This window comes from Anguilla anguilla, chromosome 1, assembly GCF_013347855.1.
Source record: "Anguilla anguilla isolate fAngAng1 chromosome 1, fAngAng1.pri, whole genome shotgun sequence".
Classification (NCBI taxonomy): domain Eukaryota; kingdom Metazoa; phylum Chordata; class Actinopteri; order Anguilliformes; family Anguillidae; genus Anguilla; species Anguilla anguilla.
The window spans coordinates 45,417,576-45,436,501 of record NC_049201.1 but is presented as its reverse complement, the minus strand read 5'-3'; the positions used below and the strand labels follow the sequence as shown (position 1 = coordinate 45,436,501).

General features: G+C 41.5%; 1 protein-coding gene across 1 annotated transcript in view; it reads right to left on the bottom strand.

Annotated features, from left to right (window-relative positions):
* Positions 1 to 18,926, bottom strand: part of zfpm2a (zinc finger protein, FOG family member 2a) — a 149,293-nt gene that overhangs the window by 84,857 nt on the left and 45,510 nt on the right. The window contains exon 3 of the mRNA XM_035383917.1: positions 12,118 to 12,219. Coding sequence (XP_035239808.1) covers positions 12,118 to 12,219 — 102 coding nt within the window. The remainder of the gene's footprint in view (positions 1 to 12,117; positions 12,220 to 18,926) is intronic.

Genomic DNA, 18,926 nt, shown 5'->3' with positions numbered 1-18,926 from the left:
ATCAAAAGCATACCAATCGAGTACAATCAATAAATATATTAACTAAAGAGACCACTGAATTTGGTACATTTGAATACATTACAATATTAATCAATACTGTCTTAATTTAGTGAGCAGTACAGTCAGAATATATAACACAGTATTTCATGTTCTATATTTTGCTCTTATCTCATTTTCTGTTTTGCAAAGCCTGGTAGCTAACTGCACAGTTTTAAATCACAACAGTTCACTTTTGTGCTTCTCACAAAAAGACAACATAAAAATGACTGTGCTATTTATACCCATACCCATGTGACCTGGTTTAGCCAATCACATATCCCGATTTTCAATGGCTTTTAATATATTCCTAAATGTGAATATTTGAGGCTTGGGAAAGGAGGTAGCCAAACAAAAAGGAGCAGAACCAAGACTGGCAAACAGGCATAGCATTTAGCGATTCCTACAGCATACCCTGAAAAAAACTCATAAACAATATTTTCCATAAAAAGCAGCATTGTGTCACAGTGTATCATCCTGCTGCAACACATGTGAAGTTGGTGAGAAACATTAGGGACATATTTAGAAACATTTTGCAGACTGTCTCCCCCCCCACCACCCCCCCCCCCCCCACCCCCCACTCCCCCATGTCAGTGACAGGGGAAAGTAATCCTATACAGAGGGTGCTATTGTGAAATGAGAAACTAGCCTCCTTCACTGCCAGAGACCAGATGCACCTCACTCTCTATCCTAATCTGTAAACGACTTAAAGGAGCCTTATCTCCGAGCTCTTCTGCTTCATTTCATGCTTGATTTACTTTAATTTGTCTGATAGGGCACAAGGATTTGGAAATGGCCCATCTTTCGGCGGAAAATGTTCTGATTTTTCTCTGGCATTGTTATGTGGAGGTTTTTGACTTTTCTCTCTCTCCCTCTCTCTCTCCCTTGCTCTCTCTCTGTCTCTCTCCATCTCGCTCGCTCTCGCTCTCCCTCTCTCTCTCTCTCCCTCCCTCTCTCTCTCTCCCTCTCTCTCTCCCCCACTCTGTCATTCCTTTTTTCCCCGAGAAGGAATCTTGCTCCAGTGCAGCAGTCTGTTTGAGTGCGTTTAGATTCGAGCTAACGCAGCAGAAACGATTCCTCTCCACGAGGTGTGATTTTACGATGGGCGACAGCGACGCCGGAGTTTCCGTTCGCTTCTCAGGGGCTCCCGTCGGGGCGCGGCGCAGCCGAGCGCTTCGGACCACAGAGATCTTATGTTTAAGTTAAGAGCAGACCGGCCCTCCGGTTTGGTAGGCGCCTGAAAGGCTGCCGCTGATAAAGTCCCCCCACAATGAGGCGAGGACGAGCAACATGTCCGCGGGACGCCTGTAGTTCCTTTCCGGTGGCGGACTCAAGTGCTTCCATCACCCCTTGGCTGCTCTCACTACCAGGTTTTATCTTTTATTTTTTTACCGTTTTTGTGAATGGCAGCAGAAGCGGTGAGCTATGATTAGGCAGACATATCTCATTCCGTCCTGAATACAGTAAACAGCCGCGATTGACCGGCTGGACTAAATGCACTTGAGCTTTTCCATAGCATACTATTTTTAAATGCTGGACTAGCTACTTCCCTGAAGTTAAAAATAGAACATTGAAACATTTAATAATAATTTTTACTACAAAACAGTAGTAATTACAATAAAATAAGAAACAGGTGGTTGAGAATGCACATATTTTATTTCAGATGAAATTAGCTGAAATATTTGAGAAGGCAAAATACACAAAGCAAATATGGTATAATTAAAATCTGAAATTCTCTCTCATTTTCTGAGTTCATTGACTTGCCCATTAATCAAGACAAGGCAGTAATGATTTTGGCATAGGCACTGTGGAAGTTTCTGCAGCCTTTTTAACATAAACAAAAACTGTATATTTCAACCGAAGCACCCTACTGTTCTGCCATATCAGTGAGAGCAGTCAAGTTCAAGCCTCTCCGGTTCTATTATGGCAAACGCCACCACTCTATCAGCCTTTTCCAAGAAATTACAAATAAATTCATCTTTCTGTCATGAACCATGGGACGCCTTTTTCAGGCAAGTTGCATTCAAACTCCAACACACACACACACACGCACACACACCCACACACACACCCACCCATCCACACACACTGTCTCTCTATCTTACACATACACACGCACACCCGTACACATACGCCCCCCCCCCTTTCCACACACACTCTTTCTCTTTCTCTCTCTATCTTACACACCCACACACATGCACACATTCACACACACACACACACACACACACAAACATGGGAAAAATGAGGAGACCATTGAAATTCATCTCACAGCCTGAATTTACTTAACTGCGGGTCTGCGCTCGGTGATAAACGGAGTGATGATCCAGCAACACGTCTTTATCCACGCTTCGCTTTAATTAACGGCGGCTTGTTTGTTGAAAAGATGATTAATATGCCAATGAAAATTGCATAATTGAATACCGCAACACTCTCACAATCAGGGAGGAACACGCAGGTTTTTTTCATTAACTTTCATCATCATCCTCATCATCATCATCATCATCATCATCATTATTATTATTATTATTATTATTATTATTATTATTATTATGTTTAGGTGTTTTAATTCACTTGACAGCAACCCCATACCCCCGTGCCACCCCATCCCCCACCCTCCAAATACACAAAAATGGGGGGAATTAGCATGACCAAGAGGCCTTGCTGCTCACAGCTGTGGAGTACTGTAGAAACTCCCCGATAAGTAGAGCCGAGTGCTCTGATATAGATGCTTTTCACAACCTTTCATTTTTTTGTTTCTTCTCTGCTTTGTGTTCTCAGAGGAGTAGGGAAGGGAGTGGGGGAGGGGGGATCCGTGGAAGGGGGGGGGGGGGGGGGGGGGGGGTGTCATGTCAAGCTCAAGTTGTGCACCCCAGTCTTCTCACCCGCCCCTCTGAACAGGGATCACATATTAAAAGGCTCCCTGAGTTCTGCGCTGTAGCATTGTCATTTTTTTAAACTTGTGAAATCATTAAAACTTGTACCTTAAATACAACATCGCCTATATATCACACGCACACGCTTGCACACACGCACGTGCATGCACACACACAGACACACACACACACACACTGACAGCATTAAAAAAAGCCCTGTTTGTGAGGCCCTTTTTGATGTCTGGACTTTAATCAGTGAAGACATCAGAAAGAATGTGCCCATTTGGATTTAATCTTTTGCTTTTTGGAATCTGCACATAACAATGTACAATCATTAAAACAAACACGGAACATTAGCTCACATTATTTAAAAAATATACCACTACTGTACTACTTTTGAAAACTGTATAGAGTACCCTGTAGTTGGCAAAATGGTTGGTTGATTTAAAGGTTGGCAGAATTTGTAGAAATGATAAAATATTGTAAAACTAAGAAATTGTAAAAATATTGAATAAGCATTTGAATTTTTTGTAAAAACAGGAACATAGTAGAACAGGAAATGACAGCCTTAATGTATGATCACATCATATTTATATTAATAATTAATAATGTCTTTTTCATCCAGTTTTATCAAACCTGTACAATACACAGAGTACGAATGTTACAATGACAATGACGTGATAACGAATCGACTGACCATTGTGCAACTAACATGAGCAATGAGAAATGCTGCATGGGTAATGGCAGTGGTACAAACTCAAAAATCTTGTGTGCTACTGCTGTTTCTGTCTGGATTTTAGACCTTAATTTGAAAATATTATCTACTTTGACTGATAATAATAATGATTGTATTTACTACTATTTCAGATGGATTCTATGGCTAACAAGCGTGAAGTTTTCCACATAAAGCCTCTTAGTTCATCGGATCAGTGGCTAAATTTGCATCACCACACTAAAGAAGGGTAAGGGCACAGTGATTTGTCTAATCTCTTGTTGCATATTTCATAACCAGAAATAGAAATGTATTTTTCATTGAATGTGTGTGTGTGTGTGTGTGTGTAAGAGAGAGAGAGAGTGTCTGTGTGTGTGTGTGTGTGTGTGTACGCATGAGTGTGTGTGTGTGTGTGTGTGGTGGAAGTAAGAAAGATCATCTCTCTCTCTCTTTCTCTCCCTCTCACACACACACAGACACTCAATGAAAAAAATACATTTCTAATTTTGGTGTTTGTGTGCATCTATTTGTACACGTGTGTGCGTCAGCCTGGTGTGTGTTTGTGCGTAGCTGTGGAAAAGAGATAAAAACAGAACAGTGGCATAAAGAAATCCTGTCCTGTAGTAAAAATATACAAGTGTACTGTATCCCTCAATGCTTGAAACAGAATTTCATTCATTGTTTTCTTCATTTAAATGCCATTTTCTTTATGTTCTCCATTTCAAGATACATCAGTTTTTCTAAAACCTACATCCCCATCTAAAACAACTAGGAAACTCACCTCTTAAGATGGATGTTGATTCTTCCTGTATTAAACACTGTCATTTCTATGTGCAAATAAACATGAAAATGACATTCACCATGGGAAACACCAGCAGCATTGGCTTCCTTGTTGCCCAGCAACTATATAAAATGCATAAGTAGCCACAGAAGAAGTTATTTCCTTGTAACAAGTGAAAATTAACATATGTATTAGCGGGATATTACAACTTGTTTCATTTCGTCAGAGTTTAGCTTAAACCACTGCAGCAGTAACATCCACATGTTCAAGCTGAATAATGGATTTTAAAGCATGACATGGCTAATTTTCCTCATTACTAGTTTTCCACAGAGCAATCGGATGTCTCTTTGTCCATTTTCTTTAAGAGCCAAAAAAGGTTTAAATTCCCTCCTTTTGAAAAGTAAATGTTATGATGCTCATCCAAGTTTTAAAGTACAAGCACAATAACAATGTAAGAAGGGGGCAGCCTCGTCCATAAACAAAAGCTCTTAATATACACAAATCCTCCTAAAACCTGATCAGGTGTCAAATGAAACTGGCTCCAACATCTTTGTCCTTTCATTTTCACAAGACAGTCTTTCCTATCATTTCAAACGAATCTCTGGTTATATTTTCAGTAACAAAGGCCTAAAAGGACCTTTCCGACGGATTCATCTTTCTGAAAGATTCATATTTTTTAAAAAATATTTCCAATCCAATTTAACTTCAGCAGTCAGAATGGCTCCAGCACTAGTTTACCAATCTTTTGCTTTCCAAGACTCTCCGCACTAAAGGCTTGAGGGGTTCAATCAATGGCGCTTTGATCTCGGCTGGAACTATAATTATTTAACATTGTTACAAGGATTTCTCTAATCCATCCTACCATTAAATCCCTTTTACACTCTCATCTTCTGAAGCCTAATCTGCATCTGTGCACTCCGTTTGTCTCTTTAACTCGTTTTAGCAGTCCCCCTCCTTTCTTACGACACCCTGACTTAATGGACTTCAGGATAAAAAAAATTAAAATTTTCTGTTGCGATGCAGAACTTGGCAGGTGTCAAAAAGTCTCATTAAGTTTAAGTGTTCGGGAGAGTTTTTTTTTTTTACCCCGTGTTACAATGTGGCATGCATATTTTACATGTCTGATTATTTTGTAGGTGCGCGGTTAGTCACAGTGTAGCGGGGCTGCTCTCGTGCTACTACGTCTAGAGGGAGGTGTCGATGGAGGGTGCCTGACAGAAGGACATGTCTTGTGGACTCGGGGATCTGTTAGTTTGGCTTTGGTGAAGCAAACAGAAAAACAACAATTTTTTTTTTTTTTTTTTGATATGCCACAGCGAATGCCAAAAATCCTGGCGGTGTTAAGCAGTTAAACCTGCCGATCCTCACAGCCTGTTCCAAACACGTATTAAATAAAGACAGTCACGATGCTGCATGTTGTCATGAGAAATATTTCGCTACCATACCTCTTTGGCCCTCCATGGAACGAGTTCCAGCCTGAATCCATGTTTCTTTTGCAAAATATAAGTACACAGATTTTAGCCTTGCCCTTTTTGGTTTGTGTTTATTTATTTTAAAACTTTTTTTGCATTTCTCTATGTTCACAAACTGTTCTTATAGCAAGTCCTCTCAAAAGGTGATGTACAAAATGATCCTGCTGTTATGTTCAGGCCATTCATAAATGTGCTATTTATAATATTTTTTTGTGTAGGAAAATGCATTGACTCATCCTGACTCAAAACAAAGCAGGCCCACTGTCCTTCCGCAAATATTTGTGCCCCCGTGTTTCGCGGTGATATAAATAGCACCACTGCGAATGCAAACATTTGTCGAGGCACCTGCCGCCACATCACGGCCATCTGCTACACGAATTCACTTAGCATGACATATGTGCATAAAACCTGAAACGGTTATTGCTGAACGTGGATGGGGGGGAAGGGTCGGCCCGATGACTCAACAGTAGGCCGCGTTAAAAACAAACAAAATAAACCATCGTCCCGCGCAGTCATCCTGTAAAACTGCGACGGCCTGGATTATCTTCGAATCGCAATTAAATGTATGTTTTTTCCAGTTTTTTTCCAAGTGTCATTTTAAAGTTACGGTTTGGCATGCTCAGTGATCATCAGAATGAATTTGTCAAACATTAAGAACTGAATACAGCCAAATATTTCCAAACTGTATGAAAATGTATTGAGGTATTGTGCCTTCCATTCAGTTTGGTCTGTCAAGTTGGGGTGCATTGACCTTTCCGGGATGCTCCCACTGCTAGTGCCCAGCTGGGATGGAATGCTGGCAAGGAAAGATGGGCAGGTACTGCTGCCTTTCAGGCTACGGTCTCACAACAGCCAGGCTATCTAGAGGGTGGCAACCCCAAGCAAGGAGATTCACAGGCAAGGCAGCAGATTTCAGTTACTTTTAGCATTAAGTGTTTCCCTCTTAGAAATTCCTTGAAAATGTTACCAGCTTAACATATACAGTCCATACAATCCATATATAGTGGGTGGCAGTGCAGTATAATGGTGAGGGAACTGGGCTAGTAACCAAAAATATTGTAGGTTCAATTCCCAGGTATGATACTGCTGTCGTACCCTTGAGCAAAGTACTTAACCTGAATTGCTTCAGTATCCAGCTGTATAAATGGATACTATGTTAAAAAGCCGTGTAAGTCACTCTGGAACAATGGCATGTGATTAAAGAGTGTTAAGAATTTCTGTTTGATACAAAAATAAAAATGATGAAATAATAAAAAATAACAATTTTGTATTCATAATTGTGTATATTATGTAATCATAGAGCATCACATATAAGAAAATTAGTTTTTTAAGCCATACAGTACTGACAAGTTAGGACAAGCACTTGAACGAACATTATAAATAGTATGAATTGTGAATGCCATTTATATTGCTTTTTCTGCATTCAATAATCTGTCATTACAAGTTGCATGTTTGAGTTAAAATGCAATTCAGGCCCAAAGACTTGAAAGGCCACAGAACAGAGTTCTCCATGACAACATTCTAGACTTGTGATTGAAAATATGATTTCCTGTTAAATAATGAGATAGCACACAGAATCTTCTCTCTCACTATTCTGCCTCGGGAGGGGGGGGGGATGCATTGCTATAGTTAACAATTAAGAAAAATAAAGCCATGCTAATGACTCATTATACACCAGCTACAAACATCCATGATGAGATACGAGCACAAGACCGCAGATCGAACAGTTGATAGCTTTGAGTAGTACTACCGCACAACAGAGCATTCTCCTCTCCTAGAATAGGCCTTGAGACATCTACTGCTTCCACACCAAAGAAGAAGAGAAAATTCCTTTCTGATCATTTATGCTCATACAGCCACAAATAGGGTAGCTCAACCACTATATAAGAACCTAGCAAACATAGGGCCAAACCTATAACACAAATCAAAGGATGGCCACACCTAACCAAAGTTCTCCAATATCATAAAGAGATGCTGGACTCTCCTTTTGCCATTCACATTGAAAAGTTATGAAGGCTTTATATTGTTTGACGGCAAAATCAAAGTGCAGAATTAATCAGCTCTTACACAAAGCAAGCAGACGTGCTGTACTGTAAAACTCCCACCTCATTTTGAGGTAATGGCAGGGTTTTTTTTTTTTTTTTTTTGGCTGCCATGGTCTACGTTCATAAAGTGTTTAAGAATTATCTGTTGGTGATTGTAATCGCACCTATTCTACCTTTGCATTAGAGACCTTTTTAACAAAGAAAATTTGAATGCCGAGTATCTGAGCATTTACAAAGAGATAAAAGGTTAGACAGTCAAACTAAATAAATTTGCTTTTAATCGCCGCGAACAGGAAGTCATGTCATTTAAGATGTTCATATTTGATTGCCTGATTTCCCACTTTATTCAAATTACAACATGCCCATCTGACTTTTTCAACACAATGGGAAAAATTAAAAAGGGAAATGGCCTTTCACAGCAGACATGATGTGAAACTGAATGCCGTTATTACGTGCGGGGAGATTAATTCCTGCCCCCTGTACGCCGGCTTCAAAGACAATGCTGTCATTTTTGGGGGAGTGCGACATCGGGCACTCTGAGACTTTGGATTCCTGGTGGACGAGTGGAAATGGAGTCTTCATTTGCATACCACTTTTCCCTAAGCATCATGGGAATTTCCTGGTTTCTGACACTTATTCTCAACTGGATGGACCGTCGATAGGCCAATTGTGTACATGAGAGTATATATAGCATATTGCTACAGGGAGAGAGTTGGACAACTGGGGAGGAACAGCCTATGGCCTTGTAGCAAACGTCAAAGCCCAAATTCCATCAGAGTCAAAATTATTTTTGCCAATAATTCTCGCTTAATAATGTTCACCGCCCAATTCTGGATAAAACTGAACAAAAGCATTGAGTTGCTTTTTATTGTTATGTGTAGTCTTCCCACGCCATTCTGTGACTTTGGCCTGCAGACAGCTTTGACTTACAAATAAATACAAGTGCTGTTTTCTTTCCTCAGAAAAAGTTTGGCTAGTCCATTTTGGTGATTGCTGAACATGCCAACCTGTGTTGCAATTCAATTAAAAGGGAGAAACGGTGAATGAATTCAACTGGGACTGCACAGTGCAGAGGGAAAGCAGCAATGTGCATCTTGAACCGAATCAACTCAAACCACATCCATACCATACATTTGACGCAATTCAAATCGGTGCTTATGCCTTGTAAGGAAGCTCTGATACAGACACCTTGCAGTGAAACACCACTATGTCATGCTTTTAACTTTTGATTGGACGCCAGATGCATCAAACAAAACTGGTAAATAGGGCCTAAAAGCCTCTCTTCCTGTCACACGGGCTATGCATAAGGTAGGCAACATGGTCAAAGGGGCAGATTGTACTGATGCTAGCCTATTAGGGTGGTTTGCTGTAACTGTCCTCTGCAGTGATGTATGACCACTTCCTGTAACTTAGCATCAGCCACATTTTACAAATCGTATGAACCGTCTCGTATTTTGTTCTTTACTCGTACAAAAAAAAAAGCAGCGCTTCCTCGCTCTCCGGCGGCATTCCGAGCGCTCGTCATTCCCGTTTCCGAAGGGCGGGAGGGAAACGTAATCAGAGTCAGTCACACGTCTCGCCTCGCCTTTTTAAAAAAGCGCCATTTTTTGAGCTCAGCAATCCCTCCCCTAAAAAAAAAAAAGCCCTTTCCGAATGTGATGCCTCTTTTTGTCGTCACCCCATAGTTCTTGGCTGACCCCCTCAGCCCTCGTGAGCCCCCGTCTCCAGTCTGATCACAGCGATGGTTTATTACAGTCGTCCGAGCGCTCTTATCTTTAGCCAGCAATGCTCATTTCCTTCCCGAGATTTAAATGCAAATGTGAAATTTAATGATAAATGCATTATCTGATAGCGCCGATAACGCTGATTCACTGTCAGTATAAAATACACACCCCAGGGGGCTTCCAGCACAACTTGCCTGGATCCACTTTTATAAATGTATACACCTGCAATAAATTCTTGAGGTCATATGCATTAAAAGGAATCATATTTTGTGTATTCAGCAACGTGGCTGTAATGCGGGACAGTAATTGCTGTGTTACTATCTCGCCAGATGAATTATCCATCGCTTTGATGAAGTGACTTTTAAGAAGAAAAAAACAAGATAAAACTATTTTTTTATAAACCCTTAGAGAAAGCATGTGGAAATCTGCATGGCAAAATGAGATTCTTCAAGAAGAAAAGATAAATATAATTTTTATTATAAGCTTTCTGTTGGGTGCACAGTCTATGCTCGAGCACATGTACAATAAGCTTAACAGCAAAGCAATTTAATCCACTCCATTCAACCCTGCTAACTAAACTTATAATTCAATGGTGATAATAGGTTCATTTAAGCCCACCATATCTGTTCTTCCAGTTGTCGTCAAAGGTTTGTTAGGAAACACAGTTTTGTCAAACTTTAGACATTCATTAGGGTATTAAGTCAATAGGAGGCTCTGTATTCTCAATCCAACTTCCAACACACTAGCTGGTGTAGTTTCACTGATATGTTATTTAGTCATTCCACACAGAAGGCATGTGTTTCTATATAAAGTGAGAGAATAACTATACACTTAACAATCTACATATAGGGAATAGCAGCTGTACTGTAAATTATACTAATTTTATTTAATTAGTGAATGTATGAAGCACATGCTTCTTCCTGGTGTCCCTGGATTAACCATAATGTGCTCTCTATACCTAGCAAATTGCCTTACGAATATAAATAGCTGGTTATTTATACATTTCTAAATGCATTTAAAAGCAAAGATACATGAGACCCCTCATGTATCTATGAAAAAACAAATGAAACATTACATTGATATAAAAAAATAAATGTTCTAATGGTCAGGTAGTGCCGTTGGAATGAGATGTGTGTGTGTGTGTGTGTGTGTGTGAGAGTATGTGTGTGTGCGTACATGCGTGCATGCGTGCATGTGTTTGTGGGTGTGTGGCTGCGTGTGTGTGTGCATCAAAACTACTTTGATACCTTACACTGTAATACAGGAGATAAGGTGGAGTGTGAACTTAATACATTCACAGTTATATAATTAACATTAGCAGTTTTCCTCCTAAAACCCTTCCAACTTCCTTATAGACACTGTGAGTTCTACCTCCGGAGGTTGGTGATTGTCAAGGATATCTGTAGATGCCCTATTATTATTGAGGCACTGAAATCCCCAGATCCCTGATGTATTAATTTAAAACATGTCATAATAGGCCCCTGACAAGTGATTACAGGCAGCCAACTAATGGGCTAAATGGTTATGAGAAGCCTGGGAACAGTGTAATGTCACCAAAAATCTGGCAGATACTCATACTGACAGGATACCCTTTTGCCACCAGATTTCACCACTGTCTGTAGTAACTGGCTAACGGTACCGAGGTATGGTGAGGTGCATTGTTTTAGATTGTTCTGCAGAATTTAGCACCAAGGTGTGGCACGATTTAGCACCGCACTGCAAACTGCTATATTCTGATGAAGTGAAGAAATTCATAGCCAGTCAGAGCCATACATCTGGGCACACTGAGGTGCAGAGCCAATCTAGCCACAATGCGACTGATCCCTTAACTTTAAGTGTCAGATTTAAGTGAGTGGTTGCATTTTCTGCTTTATGATAAAGGCTTTTAATCTCTAACCAGCATACACCTCTGTGAATATTGAAAACAAGGGGCAATTGCTTCAGTTTGTTACTAGATTAACCTTACATTAGATTTACAGGACTGCATTCACAATAAACAAGTCTGAACAAGAGCGTCGGAACTAATGGGGACCATTTGAGCATTAGCATGGTATTGGTGCTGTGCATTCCCTGACCTTTACTGTCTGACACTTTTTTAAGAGCCTCTACAGTAGGGTTGTATCACACCAATTTTTAGTGTCTGTATCATAGCCTCCAGAGAATAGCCACGAAGCACAGATTCAATAGACTCACCAGATACTCAGCTCCTATGTTTATTCTGTCATCTCTCCTTCTACAAGAGGTACAGGTGCTTTATCAGAACATGGTTTTCATTGCCACAGTACTATACTTGGCCATGCCTCTTAATTAATTTTTACAAGATGCATGAAACTGGATACTTGTCATTCTTTCCAACTTGTCATAAGTTGGAAAGAAGCAGGACTTTCAATGTAAGAACATTCAGCCAGTATCTTGTGGGTCTATAGAATGACTGCACAATGCTTCCAGCTTGAATACACGGCTTAGCTTACTTGGGCCATCCCAGTCCTCGGGTTCAAGCAGGGCGCGTCTGGATTTTTCATTTTGTCCATCGACGTCAGACTCCCCCGTCTCCCTGCTACCATCCTCTTCACCTGCAGGAGATGAGAAAAAAAGGTCAAAGTTCAGCCAGGACTTGAGGGGGTGCTGCGGCACAGGATTCTGGGATAAACTTACCGGGATTAACAATAGAACAGCTTGCCCTCGTACAGCAGGGTATCTATTCTAGCTGAAAGCCAAATTCTTGGCCTCTCAGTATCCGGCTGGTCAGCAAGACATCATAGGATGCCAAAAATCAATCTCAGGTCATGTCTCCAAAATCAGTTCCAATGTTATTGACAGCATTGCCCTGAAGAATGCAGTACCAAGTAGCCACATAGTAACATTTAACAATTTAACTCAAATGAAAACATCCACAGTACCATAGATATCCTGTACAATATCATACAGGCAACAACTTGAAATGCAAAGGAAAAAAACTGGACTGATGCATTTCAAAATATAACCTTTCCCCACTGGCTCAAAGAGGCACTGCCTGAAACATGCAGCACAGACAAGCCCTGCTATGTGAACTGTTGCTCAGCAACTAAGACTCAGCTATAAAGTCTCCAGGAGGTTTTAGGGCATCTTTCTGTGGAGTAAACACAAGACAAAGTCCCATTCTGCTGTTTTAGCTGTGGGGAGTAATACATGGAAAGGTGTGCAGTGCTGATTGTGCACAGGATATCAGAAATAGGTTATGGAATATTTTGGAAATTTGAGATTTTAAATTAAACATCCAATACACACACATGCACAAGTACACAGATAAACGTTCACAGCAACACACAGGTGCACACACACACACACACACACACACACAGGCACAGAAACAAACAGAATGAACCCAGGAGCACTTATGAAACACACACTCTCTATACATGCTTACCGCTTGCTTTATAGGTCACATTTACCTCAGGTCAAAGCGGGCTGACACTGTGGAAACCAGCAGTGTGTGGCAGCCCCAGTAATCTGAAATAGTCACATGGAAATTGTGCTGTTCCCTGCTATGACTACAGTATCAGGGTTTCCACCAGTGCTTTATAGGAGAGGCGGCACGCCTCCCAGAAATTACCCAGCGCCTCCCCTAACTCTCACAGAAAAAAGCAGAAATAGACACTAGTTGCAATCTGTTACAAAAGATTTAAAAGCAGGCATACGATTAAGTTTACGATGTAAAACACCCCCAGTGTTTTTAAAACATTTAATTTTGTTACCAATCGCTAGCCTCATCACTGCATTAGATGCCATTATCTAACACAATAGTGCACATGGTCCAATTTGGACCAATAATTTTCTCCAAAATATGTCCTGAATTTATTTGATCGGATGATATTAATAATAAACAAATAAAATGTTTCTACTGGGTGCCAGAATCTCATGGGTTGAAAGCAGCTTAGAATATATTGTGAAATGCACAGATGTTGGGTAACTAGTTATATTATTATCTATATGCGTGTAGATAATACAAAATTGTATCTGCCTTTCGCATGCCCCTCTTTTTACCTCCATACAAAAAGCACATCCTATTTTCTCCTGGTTTTCTTACTGAGACCTGGCCTTCAAGGGAACAAAACTGATTTGTTAGGGACATGCTCCAGAAATATTTCAAGGAGAGACGATCAACGTAGAACATCAGGTTGATGTTCTACGATGAAAAACATACATGCATGAAGAACATGGCAGAAGCTCCACCTAGGTTTCTGGTTCACCAGAAACATAAACGTGCCACAAATGTGCCAACATGGCAACAGACGTGGGGGCTACAGGTTCTCAGCCTTGTGTCACTGGACATGTTCAACCTCTTCCACATGATAAAGCTGCATTCTTAAGAGATTTCTGTGGCCCACCTACACCGACAAGTCAATTTTACAGAGAAACTGTTGAATCTACATTAATAGGAGATAAAGGCAAGCGCCATTTTATGCCACACTTAATAGAAAGTAAAACTCTCACCAGCAAGCAGTTCTAAAGAGAGAGCTGCAGACCTGTGAAACGATTGTCTACTCTAAAACTTTAACCCTTTGAATACCAGTAATATTCCTGCAGATTACTGGCCATTTTAAAATTGAACACAACATTGTTGCAAATTTTCCGGGATCTACATGAGCGTTTTGAAAAAATTTCCCAGCATCTGAAGTTGAAGTATCTCAAATACATATTTGACCAAAGTCTAGAGAGCCACTAAATATCAAACCAATTTAAACTGCAGTCACAAACAGCGTGTGACACTAGCACCACACATGCTCGCACCAACTGCCATCAAATAATGTATACGCTGTGATTTCAAAATCATTTTATGTTCTGGAAAATGTGTGGAAACGGGCTTAAACAAGTTAAATGTTAACGCTATTATTTGAGCTATGGGCGGTGGCACGCGTAAATGCACAGCAGTCGGCCATTGGTGATGGAACGGACCACGACCCTCTGCTTGCTAGCCTCCCCCGTTTTGTTTCGGACCCTAAAGAATCCACTCGCTTCAAAGGCGGCCCATCGAAGAGTGCCAAGAGTACGGCCGCTTCCTGGCTGGCGCTGGAGAAAAAAAAAAAACGGAAGGGAAGTCTGAGCGCTGTCCTACTTACAGTACATGAGGTCACCCTGACCCAGTTTCCTCAGTGTAAGTGTCTGCTAGGGACCGGGAAAGTTTATTTTATTTATTTTTAATTCAAACTGTAGCAATATCACAGAAGGCACATGCTAAATTCCCTGCCCGAACTGTTGTTGGTTTTCAAGTACCTCTTTAACATACTGGGCTCATATCATGGCAGGGGATAACAAAGGCAAGTATCAACAGTGCCTTCCGATGTACAAATTTAAAAAAAGAGAGCGGAGATAACATTGAAGGCTGTACCTTGATCTCAGGCGTACATGCTAAGCCCTGTAACGGAACCTATTGGAACTGTTTAATTACAGCTCAGGAATTGGAGCTACAAGATGATTCCTTAATTAAGCAGTGATTAAGGATTTTCTGCCTTCTATCTAGCGCCGTTTGCGGCGCATTTTAAACGCGGCCGCAGAAGGCAACCTCCCGGAGAACAATGTCATCGCGCTCGGTGAAGTTTTCTTTCAGGAACGCGGCGGGAGCTGGTGGAAAAATTTTAAGACAGCTTTTTCCTGTGAGTGTGTGTGTGTGTGCGTTGGGGAATAGGAAAGTAAAGAAAATTAATGGATTCCTTGATTGCCAATGGGTGTAGAGTCTATGCAGTTAAGAGTAGCCCTGTTCACAGGGGTGGGTGCAATATAACTGCAGTGTATTCTTGCAGCTGAACCGGGAGTCAAAAATTGTAATAAAACGTCAGATCACAGCAAGTGGCTTTCTCTCCTACTTACAGTTTCTTATAGAAAGGTAAAGTGGCCCAAATCAGTGGGGAAAAGCATGATTCAGACTCAGGCAGGCAGGAAAACGGGCAGGGGGGCGGGGTGGGTGGGGAGACGGGGGGTGCGGGTAGGTGCTGGGTTGGCGGGCATGCCCGAGAAAGGAATCAGCCGGCTGTTAAAAATCAGCCCTATCACCAGCCTATCAGGGGCGGCTCCACAGCCGAATCGCAGTCGAACACGGGAGATGCGCATCCAGGTCAATAAGCTTATAGGTGATTTACACAAACAACTCCTCCAGCAAGGTAGGAACAAAGTCATATTGGTTTTTCCCCTCGCTCCCCTTTTAGCTCTCTCTCCGCCAAGGAAGCCCTTGAAAACGTCGATCTCGCGTGCGCCACTTTAAGGAGCTCAGAGGCCCTAATCCCGCCGCGCCGACCGAAGGCCGGCGACTTCGGCGTCCCTCCCAGCTCTCGTAAAGAGGGGCGGGGCGCACCTTCCTGGTGTCATTTCCTGCCGCGTGTCAATTCGCGTTGCAAACCATGCGTGCAGTTGCAACAAAACAAATACTTGGCAATTTGTACAAGATTTATATATTAAACAGCAAGATTAATGAGTATATTAGATCACGCTACTGCACATTACTTTTGTATTGCTATAGTAATTAAAAAACACAGCCTGAGGGCAGCCAGCAGACCAAAATGTCCCTGCTACATTTGCTCACGGTATTCTACTGCAGTACTGTTCCCTCTTTTTTTTCTTTTTTACATGTGGTGATACGGGTTCGACTACTGCCTCTCTTGGGACGCACCTGCAATTAAGAGGTGTACAAGGACTGACACAAGCGCAGAGACAATGCTATCTACGGGAAGGGGGGGTAATGACGGGAGCAAACAAATGGGTTTCTCCTCCATCAGCGCACATACAAGGCATAATTCCTCGAACGTCATCACAACATAATGATTTTTTATAGTCTGTGCGAGATATAATGGTTCGTATCAATCTCTGAACTGGATATGTCGCCGTTCCAAGGGTAGGTGCAGAGGACAACGCTGCTAATTGGTTAACACTGAGGGACAGAAATTCACGAAGGTGGAAACTTTTAGGAAAGATGTGCAGCTAGAGGTGATGATGATCCCCTTCCCCATTCCCCATTCCCCATTCCCCCACAATCCCCCAGCAATACGTTCCAATGATAACCTTTATCGAATCAGTTTAGCATGAAAACAAATGCGGTCCTTGGGGAATGGGGGGTGACTCTATGGTTAAAGATCTATGCAATAGATGAAACTTCAGGGTCTCAGCAGAACTGTAGCCTTCAAATTCACCATCCACACTTCTTCTTCAAAAGATATATTGCTAAATGCAAATGATATCAAAATTATGAGTAACGTGTTATCGACAAGGTACTCATGAATAGTATATGTATGGCGGTACTACTGAGCGGCATACAGGCTCTGACACACATGCAGGGTACAGATGTGTGCTCTTGCACACAGCCCAGACTGAATCTGAAATGTTCCGGTCTGGACTATGGCTGCGTGTCCTGTGGAGCGATGCGTAATTAGCCGTAGCGTCATCGCCTAGGGGAGGGAGAGAGGCTTCTGGTTACCAGGGCAAAGCCATCTCCTTGTCTAAGCAGCTCCCCTGGTTGGTCAGCCTGCCCACTTTAGCTGCAGAGTCCTCTGACACGGAATCTACAGCTGAACAGCTGGGGGTTTGGAAAGTGGAGTTCACAAACGTTAGTCCTCCCTCTTGAACTGACAGAGGGTAATGCAGCAGTGGGACTGGCCTAAAATAGTGAAGAAAATGCTTTAACTGTAAAACCTATTGTAAATAATTAAGTATGCATCCATGATATTCTCAGTAATACATATTTTGAAACAGTATGTAAATTCCATAACTGAGTCCAATGACTATTTCAATGTTGGTTATAATTCCCAGCTGGAAATATTACAGGCACATTCCCCAGGTCAAAGGGGAATCAAAGGAAGCAGATTCTAATATGAGCTTCGTGCTCTGCTACAATCCCAGCCATTACAATGGGAATGTATTGGAATGTGATCACCATTTGACTCTTTACATTTTTTTGCGTACAATTAATGCAAATGGTCAAGGAAATTCATCTCGAAAATAATCAAATTGGTAACATAGGTGTCAGTTTCAAATGAGCCAGATATATATTTTTTTCTGCTCCTCAAAGCTTTACATCATCAGCAATGGCCAAGTGTTAGATTTAAGTTATGCTGTGATGATGTTGGGTTGGATGTCCTTTTATGCACCACTTTAATGACATGGAAATCCAAATGGGGGCGTTCTGACCTATTTTTTTTTTTTCGGTGAATGAAGAAACGACAAGGAAAAAAAAAAACGACTCCCAGTCAACACTTATGCCTCGGTAAATAACGGTATCTGTATTTCTGTCAGGTTGAGCTTCACAATAAGCTATTATGCACATACCCCATAGAATGTACAATCCCTGACTGCTTCACTATCAGCTCCCAGAGTTTGCAAAAAAAAAAAAAAAAAAAAAGAAGGAAAGGCTTGATTCTGCCGAGCTCTCCAGCATTGTGAGGTTATTAGCAAAATGCCTTGCAACTGTCTCTTTAAAGCCGCTAGAGCAGGCCCTTAAATTCCCATCATTACAGAATCTGGCAGATTTCCTCTCTGTCTGCAGCCGGTTATCTCTTTCCGATTCAGTCTCGGAGCATGTAGATCTGGCCCAGTTAGATTGTCATACTTAACAAACATTAATGATTAATTTCCTCCACCGAGTTAACTGGGGCTAAAGGGATGTCTCGATTCATCTTATCGCTCGGCAAATTAGCATTTCCCCGCGTTCTCGGCATCAACTTCGCATTAGAATTCCGCATTTGCCATTCTGAACACTGCCGTTCGGGAACGAAACACTGAGCCCGTCGACTGTTCGTGAGGACTCCTATTACTTCTCTATTGCACAAAGGCCTGTGTAATTAATTTGGCCACTTTCTGTTTATGGCAGTGCGTCACTGGAGCTCTGATTTCAATTATTCATTCAGAAGCCAAGCTAAGGGCCGATGTACATGCACACCGGCTGGTTAGCCCTAATGGCGCGCTTCTCCAGCACTGATGGAATAATGCGGTTTGTGACTGGCGTAATTATGGGGTTATGTAGACCTGTGGCCAGAAAATAAACTGTGGTTAGATTACACCAGAGCATACTTTCATAGATGCAAGCAGAAATGAATAACTTATCAGTAAATTGTGTTTCACTAGCAGCTTCAAAAATTGCCTTATAACAAAATCAGTCATTGGTCAGAGCTTTGAATGTCTGACAAATGGGGCTCACATTGCCCGCTAAAAATTAAAGTTTAATGACCTGTAGCTAGGACCTGCAAAAAAAATCTACTTTTTAATGGACTTTTTGAGGCCCTTCACTTATATTTATTTTATCTTGTAAAAAGGGGAG